Source organism: Embiotoca jacksoni, unplaced genomic scaffold (genome assembly GCF_022577435.1).
Source record: "Embiotoca jacksoni isolate LCO1_2020_lvr unplaced genomic scaffold, fEmbJac1.0.p SCAF_2, whole genome shotgun sequence".
NCBI classification, from domain to species: Eukaryota; Metazoa; Chordata; class Actinopteri; family Embiotocidae; genus Embiotoca; species Embiotoca jacksoni.
Genome location: NW_027185340.1, coordinates 1,311,657 through 1,322,865, shown reverse-complemented (window position 1 = coordinate 1,322,865; position 11,209 = coordinate 1,311,657). Strand labels below are relative to the sequence as shown.

The 11,209-nt window shown below is 38.5% G+C and overlaps 2 protein-coding genes across 5 annotated transcripts; one reads left to right on the top strand and one right to left on the bottom strand.

Moving 5' to 3' along the window:
• Positions 1 to 372: 372 nt before the first annotated feature.
• dcaf17 (ddb1 and cul4 associated factor 17) lies at positions 373 to 5,766 on the bottom strand. Of its 3 annotated transcripts, none has more exons than XM_069153798.1 (14): positions 5,638 to 5,766; positions 5,457 to 5,560; positions 4,963 to 5,053; positions 4,740 to 4,876; positions 4,556 to 4,634; positions 3,915 to 4,004; positions 3,721 to 3,828; positions 3,413 to 3,515; positions 2,961 to 3,103; positions 1,619 to 1,728; positions 1,462 to 1,546; positions 1,151 to 1,234; positions 792 to 947; positions 373 to 704 (listed from the first exon to the last, which is right to left on the bottom strand). In XM_069153798.1, exons 1-14 carry the CDS (start codon positions 5,764 to 5,766, stop codon positions 597 to 599), a joined length of 1,527 nt encoding a protein of 508 aa, XP_069009899.1. In that variant the 3' UTR covers positions 373 to 596. The 3 variants fall into 3 exon arrangements, with proteins under 3 accessions (XP_069009899.1, XP_069009900.1, XP_069009901.1); XM_069153799.1 differs by having other exon boundaries at positions 1,462 to 1,501; XM_069153800.1 differs by having other exon boundaries at positions 5,457 to 5,552; positions 5,638 to 5,719.
• On the top strand, positions 5,723 to 10,888 carry mettl8 (methyltransferase 8, methylcytidine). 2 transcript variants are annotated; one of them, XM_069153806.1, is made up of 10 exons: positions 5,723 to 5,817; positions 6,526 to 6,679; positions 7,041 to 7,132; positions 7,248 to 7,588; positions 7,702 to 7,751; positions 8,134 to 8,194; positions 8,801 to 8,940; positions 9,621 to 9,727; positions 9,846 to 9,911; positions 10,310 to 10,888. In XM_069153806.1, the coding sequence occupies exons 2-10, from the start codon at positions 6,531 to 6,533 to the stop codon at positions 10,459 to 10,461; spliced, it is 1,158 nt and encodes a 385-aa protein (XP_069009907.1). In that variant the 5' UTR covers positions 5,723 to 5,817; positions 6,526 to 6,530; the 3' UTR covers positions 10,462 to 10,888. The 2 variants fall into 2 exon arrangements, with proteins under 2 accessions (XP_069009907.1, XP_069009906.1); XM_069153805.1 differs by lacking the exon at positions 5,723 to 5,817 and adding an exon at positions 6,109 to 6,272.
• The last annotated feature ends 321 nt before the right edge of the window (positions 10,889 to 11,209 follow it).

Here is an 11,209-nt window from a genome sequence, read left to right as displayed (position 1 = left end):
TTTTTACTTGTTGCTGTGATGTTTGTTGTTTTTTATAGTTTATACTTGTTAAAAAAAAGGGCTCCTGTTACTGTTACTTCCTGAGTGCAATAAAAGGTTATATACAACAATTTCCGATCACCATGGTAACTGATGCTTCAAATTTAACCAGGTTAAATTAGCAGCATCAGTTACCATGGTGATCTAGCCAGTTTAAGAGAGAGCCACCTTTGTGACACTGACAACCCTTTAGTCTCAACATACATCCCTCAACCGGGTAACAGAAGCAAACGACCACATGACTGTCTCTGATTCTGACTCAAAACAACTTTGAAATCTCTCATTGTTTGGATTTGTATAAAGAAAGAGAAGTAGGTAGAAATGCAGAGCAACTTGTGAAAATATAACATTTTAATTTTACAAAGTTTAAAAAAGGTACATAGATCTGACAGTTTCACATTGTAGAAACTTGGATGGATTTGATAAAAAAAAAAAACTTCAGGAATAAAGTCTTATGAGTAACAAGAGTAGCAAATACAAATTTAAACCAACATTTACACAATATTTCATTTTGTCATTAAAGGCTTCGCAGCAGCTTTGATTCAGTTTTGAACCGCTTATTTTCTGGTGGGTTTAAGCTTGTAAACATGGCAGCAGAAGTTGGTTTTCTTTTGTTCAATATGAACAATTGTGTCTTTGTCAAAGAACAACTCGTGTCGATAAGTCTGGAACAAAACACAAGAGCACCCATCAATCCGCGTCCTGACTATTCAGCCTTATGCTTGTATAACATATCATATCCTGTTACCCACCTCGTCCCAAGGTTCAACCAGCTCTATCGTCCGCTCTAGCTTCCCACTCTGGTTGTCGCGCAGTCGAATGTGAGCTTTTCCTTCTCCCTCCTCGCCGTTAGTAATCACGACTGCCAAAAGGTCCAGCTCATCTTCAAATTCCACCATTCGGAAAGTCTGCGTTGTCAAAAGGTTGCTGTCAATTTCTGTCATCACAGAAAACGTGCAGTTCTATGTATGTATGTGTAGCTTCTATAGGGTTTGCTTCTTGGCTTCCAGAGAGAGTAGCAAATATTTACATTATAATCAACATACACCATGTTTGTCTAAACAATTTCTTCTCAAGCAAAACAGTTATAAAATGGTATTTCTGTTGGTACCTCTCGACACGGGTCATCATCCAGCTGATGAAATATTCTCTTCACTGTGCGTCCTGATGATGTGACAGTAACTTGGGAGGGAGGCTGCAGCAGATGGAAAGCAAAAACATTATATTTTTAAAGATTTTTTAATTATAGACCATATGTAGAGTGAGGAGATGATCACCTTTGTTTTAGTTAGGCTCAGTTATTACACCAATGCCATAGTGAGGGTGTGATATGTACACAAGGCTCATTCATGATTATGGTAAATTTATGTATTCAGTGTAGCACATAATATTGATCTTAAACAATTAACCTTTACAACTTACATTGTTTTGCTGAGTTGACATTGAGAAATCCTCAACTACCCTTGAAGGCAAAGCACCGTTCAGTTCACCGAGGATTTTTAGGACACTAAAAGAAAATGATATTGTTGTCTTACAGTCTTCATTTAAATGTAATGTAAATGTTGACGGGAGCACTCACTTTATGGTGGTCGGTCCAACATGGATGATTCTTCCCGAGTCGTCAGGATGGAAGAAGATCCCTTCACTCTCTAGAGAGCAGCAGTCCATGTTTTGTATTCCATCAATGGCCTAATTTCACAAAAATTAAGAAAGCATGTGACCTTAATAACTACGCATTATTAATTAAATCGTAAATTGTACACAAATCATGACCACATAAGACTTTCAAGGTTTCCTCTTGCAGTTTTTAAAATAATTCAAAAAGGAAACAGAAGCAAGCATCTTTCAATCTAATGGCAAACGGTGTTTAAAAGGGAACACTTGACTGAAGCTGTGACACACACACACACACAGACACACACACACAGACAGACAGACAGACAGACAGACAGACAGACAGACAGACACACACACACACACACAGACAGACAGACAGACACACACACACACACACACACACACACACACACACAGACAGACACACACACACACACACACACACACACACACAGACAGACAGACAGACAGACAGACAGACAGACAGACACACACACACACACACAGACACAGACAGACAGACAGACACACACACACACACACACACACACACACACACACAGACAGACACACACACACACACACACACACACAGACACACACACACACACACACCTTTCTGTCATCGGACAGGTGGTGTCACCCATTAACATCCACTTCATGCTGTAATTGGCCAGCTGTGTGGAGGTGACAGAGGAGTCACTTTCTAACTCTCATTTCATTTCCTACAGAACTATTAGTTACAGCCAACATTTCACTCCCCTTCCACAGTGGCCATTCAGAATGACTTTAAAAACATTTGATATCCGGCGTGGTTGGACAGCACGTCTTAAAAACGAGTTCAGCGAGACCAAAGTCAGACTCCACCCAAAATCAACTCTTCCACAACAGCTTAACGGGACTGTAGACCAAAGGTCATTGTGAAACATGCTGCTTCCAGTAAAGCTTTAGGATGAGTAATGGTGCTTTTTTTAAGATACTTTTTTTTATTTTTTATTATGAAGAACAAATTTAAGCAGTGTCATCAATAAAACAAAGCCCGTGTTACAGGTGAAGCTAAAATCAGCACAAACTTAGTTTTGTGGGGTTTTGAAAAGTGACTACAGCTTTGCTCCGTCCAGCAGAAAACAAAGACTGTTAAAACATTCACGGCCCTTCCTTCCTCGACACTTTCAACAGGCTGTGACCAACTGGGGGTCAGGTAGGTCTATCACGCAACACGGCTGTTAATGTATTGTAGTCAAATTATACGTTACATATCAATCAGATATTATATATAGCTGAAGAAGATTCCTTGAATATACCAGAGCGCTGTCCTTGAGTGAACAGATGTGGTGAGTCCCTTTGTGGTTTCTATGTGGTGGTGTGTAGATGTAATGCCATGGGTAGCCTCCAATCTGGACACCGTTATTAGAGCAGGACAGCTCAAAAAGCACCGCAGGGAAACCTGTGCAAAAGAAAAAACATTTGGCTTACTTTGTTTTGAAAAACATTATTGCTCATATGGGCTCAGTGGGTTTAATAAAACCTTTAACACTAAGGCTACTTTTCCTCTGCATGGTATGGATCAACTGGACTTGCTTTAGGATACCAGGCCATTGGCGACTGGTTGTCATAGCGATGTAGCGTGAAAATACTGTGGCGTCACCTTATCGCTGATGAAAAACCAAAAAAGGCCAGTGGAGTCCAGTCAAGTTGAGTCATACAAATTGGTGGAAAAGCAGCTCCAGATTATAGTGGTTAAAAACAGACCCACCTGTGATCTGAATATTTGCTGGAATACCAAACGGAACATCTCCCACTGTTCTGCCTCCAAGAAGTGAACTCTGCTCTCCAAGTGTCAACTTCTCCGTCATGTACTGAAAAAAAAGACGATATTTATCAGATACACAAAGATGTAACCAGTGAGATGAGACTGACGGATAAATAAACTCAACGTGTAAATATTCGCTTCTCATTACATTCAACAATTGTATTTTTGATGCAATTTAAAAAGATGATGAAGTAAAATATTCAGCATTCAATATAGCACAGGATCATTTTTCAAAACACACACATGCGTACCCTTTGGACGATGTGCTCAAGGCTGTACAGCTTCACAGACTTGTTACTGTAAGACACCGCAAGGACACCTTGAGACAGAACAACATCGGTGACGCCATTACCAAATACCTGAAAGGAAAAGAGTCATAGTTTAATAACATACGACTTCCAGAGGAACATTTGAACGAATTTAAACGACAAACAAATCTTAATACCTTTTTGCTAATCTCCAAAATGCCCACAATTTGCAAAGGGAAAACATGGAAAATGGCCAAGTGCATCACTGTATTCTGAGCGATACCAGCCTGAGGAATAAAAAGAGCAACGGGTGAAAGTCTTTAATCACTTCTCCACATCAGAGATCATATCATGGGACTAGTAGTAAAATGTATCATCAGTTCAGATCAATCCTTTATTAAGCAGAAATGCAAACGTTCCCTACTTCTAACTGCTGTAATGTGAAGCTTCGGTGCTACTTCTGATTTTCTTATTACTGTTAACTGGATGTGTTCGGGTTTAGGACTGTTGGTGGGATAAAACAAACAATCATCTTGAACTCTGAGAAACTATGAGCTGCATTTTTCACTACTTTGTGACATCTTGAGGATTAAAGAATTAATCAATGCATCGAAAATGTTTTATAAAGCTTAACTGATAATGCAAATGTCAGGTTTGACAAGCAATAGGTCAATTCACTGAGTAATGACAAGATATATTCATTTAAAAATCTAAATTCATGAACTGAATTTACAGCAAGATGCTGTATATTATATATTATTATAATATTATCCTTTCTAAGCTGCACTGTCTCTCTTCAGTGAGGCAGAAATGTTAAAGATAAATGACTTCACATTACCTGTCTCGTTAAAGGTGTTTCTCTGTTTTGTACAGACTTAACATAGAAAGTCTCTTGAGAAACATCCCAAGCAAGATATCTGCAAGACATTAACAAGCTGTGAGCTTTAAAAGTTAATGAAAGAAACAAACACTGAGAATCAAATAATGAACCTCCACTCAAAGGACACCAGCCTCAAACATACCTGAACCTATAGTTTGCAGAGAGGTAAACCTTCTGCAGCACTTTCCCCGTGTCAGCTGAAAGGCGATACAGCCAGTTATTGGCTGTCAAAGCCAAGAGGCTGGTTTTATGATCAGAGGGAGACGATAAAGTTTTGTCCTGAAAATTAAAATAAATAAAAGGTAGATGAAACAACAGTCTGTCACTGGGTTGGTAAATTCTTTTCATGGAAAGTTCAGACTTACTAGAGGGCTCAGACACAGCAAGGCATCTTCGATCTTCTCCTGCTTGGACCTCTTCGGCAGTTTGTACAAACTTTGAGGCTCAGCGTGAACACTGGAAATTTTAATTAAAGATGTATTTATTTCTGTCTCGGAGTATAAACACACATCATGAGGTCGGCGTGTTATTTATCTGCAGTCTTACAAACTCAGCTGCTTCTTTAAAACCAGCATCAGTTTAGAAACATAATAAAATACGGTGTAATGGATTTCAAAAGTCTGTTTCATGATCCTACTGTTTGGTGCAATATAAAAAGAGTGACCATACTTTACTTCTTTTTTATTTCTCTGAATGCTGTGCACATATTCTCTCGTTTCCACTTTGTTCTAATCAAGAAGATTCTCTTTATTTGGTGGATAAAACTGTTGAGTGACATCGACAGGAACCACATTTAATGCATTAAGGTGTGTTTGTACATGTGCTTGAAACCGAAAACAACTCAACTCCTCCGACTCACCAGCTGTAGCAGCTCTGGTAGTTTTCAAAGTATATTTTGCCATTCTCGTACATTATTGTGGATTTTGAGGTTTTGCTCCAAACTTTAGTGAAACTCCTGTTTTCCTTAGAAAGAGACAATAACAGTGAGTACAGTACAAGGTTGGCTGAGCGCAGAGCCGCCTCCCGGGACGTGTCCCTACCTGGAGCAGGACCCCCCGGAGGATGCTCATGCCGTGTCTGAGGAGGGTCCCGGCGTCCCGGATGCCTCTGCTCCGGCGGCTCAGCAGCTCCGCGGCGTTCACGCTGCTCTTCCTCCGGTACAGCGCCATCAGCAGGCGGTGCTTTTCCTTTTCCACGGGATAAACGAGCGCCGGAGCCAGGTCAGGACGGAGGACGCGGCGGTTCCGGTCGTTCAACCTTAAAACTGTTTGGCGAGCTTCATGTTTCTGAGACTTCCGGAAGTTCCGGCGAGCTCCAGTTAGCGATGCTAAGCTAATGAACCTGAATATGTCGCGAACGACTTTACTCGAAAGTTGTGTTCCTTCGGGTTCGTGAGCTTGAGGAGTTGTCCTGAAACAGCTGCGTGTAGTCGCCAGTCACAGAGTGAAGTTAGTGGACATTAATGTCGCATTTTAATCAGTATTGTGACGTTAGTTAGCCGCTAGCGCTAGCACCCCGTTCCGCTGTTTTTAGGTTCGTCTTCTTCTACTGATAAAGAACCCGCTCGGTGTCCAGCTGGACCCTTTAACGCCCTCTAGCGCCCCCCTTCGACCAAACACCGCACAGCTTCTTACAGCGGATACGTCCCTTTTTTTAGTTTCTGTTTTACCTCCCTGTGAGTAGCTACCGATTTAAAAAAAATATTTTAGGTCATATTCCCTGAGTGGCTAATTTACTTTGTATTTTTGGACACTTCTGAAATGGTTTTGAAATACATTTAAAGTTTGGCTGCTCACTCCGAGTTTGTAATGTTCTTCAAACCGTTAATATTAGATTTGGGAGATAACTTCTCTCATGAGTGGTATTAGCTCATTGGTGCTCTGTCAAAGCATCGCTCTATCTAAACAGCTCTTCCTGCACTTTTACAGAGTAAATGCATAAACTGCAGATCTTTTCTGTGGCCAAACTGGCTGCAGTTGTCATCAGATTAGTGAGACCGAAGAGCACCGGAGGAAGACCTTCAGCTCCGCTGGGTTCACGACTTCTGACAAATCCTGATGACATCTTTAAGCACAACATGTGGTGAGTGATGTAATGGGAATAAAACGTGTTAAATGTTGGTTTATTGTGGATCAACATCTTATGGAGTCAGCTTTCTTTCATTTGTCCCCCATCTGTGTGTTTTACATCTGGAAGGAGATCACAAGATTTCAGTGGTGTGATAACTTTTATCAACATTAAAATTAAATTGGGTAACAGTTACGTCTTTTCACTAACTCTGAAACAAAATGTGGATTTACACTTACGCTCTCTAATACTTTAAACATATTTTAGATGTACTGAAAAATGTGAAGGTGGCAGCTAATTTAGAAAGAAAGCATGTGAGTCACTAGAGTTTAATGGATGTTTTAACATTCAACATTTATAATGCTTTTTCTGTTAGGGATCATGTAGAGTGGACGGAGGAGGACAAAGAAAACGCTCGGCAGAGGGCAGAAGAAAATTCCAGAGCACAGCTTCCTTTAAATGAACAAGGCAAGAATTCATTCCCGCAAAATAATTAAACATATTATATTATATTATATTATATTTATTTGGGATTTCGTAGAAACTAAATGTAAAAAAATCTTCCTGAATTTCCGCCACGCAGGTACATTTGATACAGAAGCTTCCCAATACTGGGACACGTTTTACGAGAAGCACCAAGATAAGTTCTTCAAAGATCGCCGGTGGCTGTTTTTCGAATTCCCAGAACTGCTTCCTTCAGGAGCAAAAGACCGAGACACGAAGGGTCATCAGCAAGCACCAATCCCTCCAAGTAGGGCATCCAGCACGGACACACAGACGGGACACCGTCACCGCTGTGATCCTCGTTTCAGAGATACCTTTCATCGTCAGGAGTCCCGTCAAGAACCAGCACCAGAAGAAAATGAAGTTAACGCAGAGAGCTCTACTTTTCCTGGACAGCATGCGTCTTTCAGGATCTTGGAGGTTTTCTGAACTTCGTTTTTTTTCAATATACACTGTTTTATATGGATTATTACACAATATTATACAGATAACTGTACTGACAAATTTGCCTTTGCCTTTTCTTCTCTTCACAGGTTGGATGTGGGGTTGGAAACAGTGTATTTCCAATTGTTAATAACATCACGTAAGTACTTTAAAAAAAATTTTTTATTCTTATTTTCTTAATTTATTAAAAGACATTTTATGGTTATCATTTTCTGATTTGTTGACTGAGTGGAGAGCATATGTGTAGCACACAGTGGGAATTTCTCCCTTTTATACTCTTTAATACTTTTCATTCTCTTTTTTTCCTGCAAATATTCTTCTATTGCTCTCAAGGCTTCAGCGCATTTTTATAATGACAAAGGACAAGAAACTACAGTATACGACCAGTTCATCTTAGTCTTTAAAAATTAGAGACGCTTTTCAAGATATGGATTGAGAAACAAATCCTCAGTGTTTTCTTAACACTTGTGCTTCTTATATGATGATTTCAAGGTTGTTTTGTTGGTTGTTCTATTTCACAGAGAATCAGATGCATTTTTATACTGTTGCGACTTCTCCCCACGAGCTATTCAGCTGGTTAAGGTACGCATTTGGTTGCTATGTAAATATAAAGCACATATTGTATAATAATAATACTTAAAAACAACTTAAGCTTAATAAAATCATTGTCAAACATACAATGATGTGTTTGTAAAATTATATTGTACCAAGCCTTTGCAAACAAAATCTTTATCCATTATACAACTTCATTTATTTAATTTAACTTTTGATATTTAATGGAAATCAAGTTTGTATTATATAATGAACTTGCATGACTGAGAAAACCTTATTTATTACATGACGATTACATGATTTATGATTATAATAGATGTTTTAAATGTGAATACTGTATTTTTACATTTCAACCTGAAAGTGAGTGTGAAATTATTCTTTACATTAATTCCTTACAAGCAACTGCTTATGTAAGGAGTGCAAAGGGCATTTCACAGTGGAATAGTTAAGACATTAAAATTATTATGTGATTAGGGAGAAAAGATAATTACGTTTAGTTAGTGCCTGAGAAATGTAAAAATAATTGGAAACTGTTAGAATAATTACTGAATGAGTTTAAATAAAAATTATATTCGTCATTCCACTTTGTATTTAAATGATGTTGTGAATAAAGCCTGATGTATTTTCTTCTTATAGGACCACGCAGACTACGATGGCTCCGTGTGTCATGCCTTTGTCCACGACATTTGTGAGGAGACGGCCTCCTTTCCCTTCCCTCCTCAGAGCCTGGATGTTATTCTGGCAGTATTTGTGCTGTCCTCCATTCATCCTGATCGGTAGGGGAAGGTTGGAGCACAAAGATGGGAGAGCCTGGTGTCATTACCACCTGCCGGCCCCCTCCCTCCCCCTCCCTCTCCCCTTCCCCCTCCACAACCTCTACTACCCTCACAAACCCACCTTCACATTCCCCAGGCTTCGTCTGAATGACATTAAAAACCAAAATATAAATTGAATGCATACTGTAATGTCCAATAGAGTGCAATATAATAACTAGGGCTACAAATAATTATTATTTTCATAATCAATTAATCTGTTGATTATTTTTTCAAATAATTGTTTAGCTGTTTGGTCTTTAAAATGTCATAAAATGGGTGATGAGTAGTCCACAACAAAAGATATTCAGTTTATCATCATGGAGGACTAAAGGAACCAGAAAATATTCACATTTAAGAAGCTGGAATCAAACAATTTTACTCAAAATGATTGATCGATTATTAAAACAGTTGGCCAATAATGTCCTGTTGAACAACTAATCGACTAATCATTGCAGCTCTAATATTAGCTATACAGGGGTTTGCTAGACATTAGAAGTATACAAAAATGTCAGCGATGGTAATATGTATATTTTAATTATTTTGCCATATGGCCTACATTTTGTTTGTGATTGCTTGGATCTTCATTAGCTGCAAACCTACCATCCAACATTATTTAACCATTAGTTGAATTTCATTGACAGAATGCAAGGAGTTGTGAATCGACTGTGTGCACACCTGAAACCTGGAGGGACATTCCTCTTCCGTGATTATGGGAGATACGACTTCTCACAGCTCAGGTTTAAGAAGGGTGAGTCTCCAAATCCCGTCGTTACAGCAACTTTCACTCTCTATACATCCGGTGTGTGTATGTGCTATGAAATACCTCTTTAAAATGTTAATCTAAACATTACATCTTTTCTAACCAGGACGATGCTTATCAGAGAATTTCTACATCCGTGGAGATGGAACCTGCGTTTATTTTTTCACCAAAGGTATCCCCTCTTATTTAAAGATCGGCACTTTATTCTCTGCATGGAGTTAGTACTTGTCATCGCTCGCATCAAACCGTAGCTCCAGAACTAGACAGGACACTGTGGTCAATTTGGAGGTTACCATTATGATCTCCATGTTGAGATTTATATTCTATTAATAATGTTAATAAACAATTAATAACTGAAAACTGCTAACAATCTGAAAGGGTCAAAACACGTGTAATATAAAGAGCAACTTCACAGTAAGACTGATTAAAAATCCAAATAATTACAGCCAATGTGAGACTTTATCTTTGGTGTCGCTATTTTTCGGGGCGAGGAGGAACCTGGACTTATGACCGCAGTATTCTTTAAAACTGACAATAACTCTGGTTGCTGATACATTTTTTTTTTTACAGAGGACATTCATGATTTATTTTCCAAAGCTGGACTGGAAGAAATTCAGAATCTAGAGGACAGACGACTACAAGTGAACCGAGGAAAGAGAGTTGCAATGCACCGGGTGTGGATGCAGAGCAAGTACAGGAAGTCGTGTCCACCTTCATCTTAACACTCCAACGTGCACAACTTTATATGAAAATGACTTCTTTTTTTTTACTTTACTACTCACTCATTCAGTCCTGATAAAAAAAATAAAATAATTGGGGGTTATGTGCACAGCAACAAAACTCAGTTCACTTTTGAAACCTATTGTCAACAGAGCTTTGGTGTTGTTTGGTTTTATATCTCACTGTATTCATATTCAGAAATGAGAAGATTGACTATATTCAAATTGTTTTGTTTTAGGTCCACCATGCGTCAGGCTTTAAAATGTAAATCTCTGACTGAAATTAAAAATGACTGCCCTTTATTTTCCTGAAGTTATGTAATTATGAAAAATAAAATTATGTAACTAAACTTTTGACGTAGTATCACATTTTAACTTGTTAAGTCAAAAGTATGATGTTAATTTTTTGTAATACACATCTCTAAATCTGTGTCTGAGTCTAGTAAATCAATTATGTCAAATAATTTCATATACTGTCTAAAACTGTGAGCAGAGTCAAAACTATCACCTTTATATTTATCATGTTTAAATTGTTTTTCTTTAAGGGGAAATGTGTGTCCATAACTTTTTAATGTACTGAAAACTCACTGGATTATGAAAACATCTGGGAACATCTTAAATTTCCACTATCGGTCAAACTATTTGCTCTCAAAATATGACTTGCGCGGCTCATCGTGTCGTGAATACTAATTAAAAAAAAAAAAAAAAAGTTGTTTAACGTTGCCATGACGACGAGAAAGAAATGTATCGC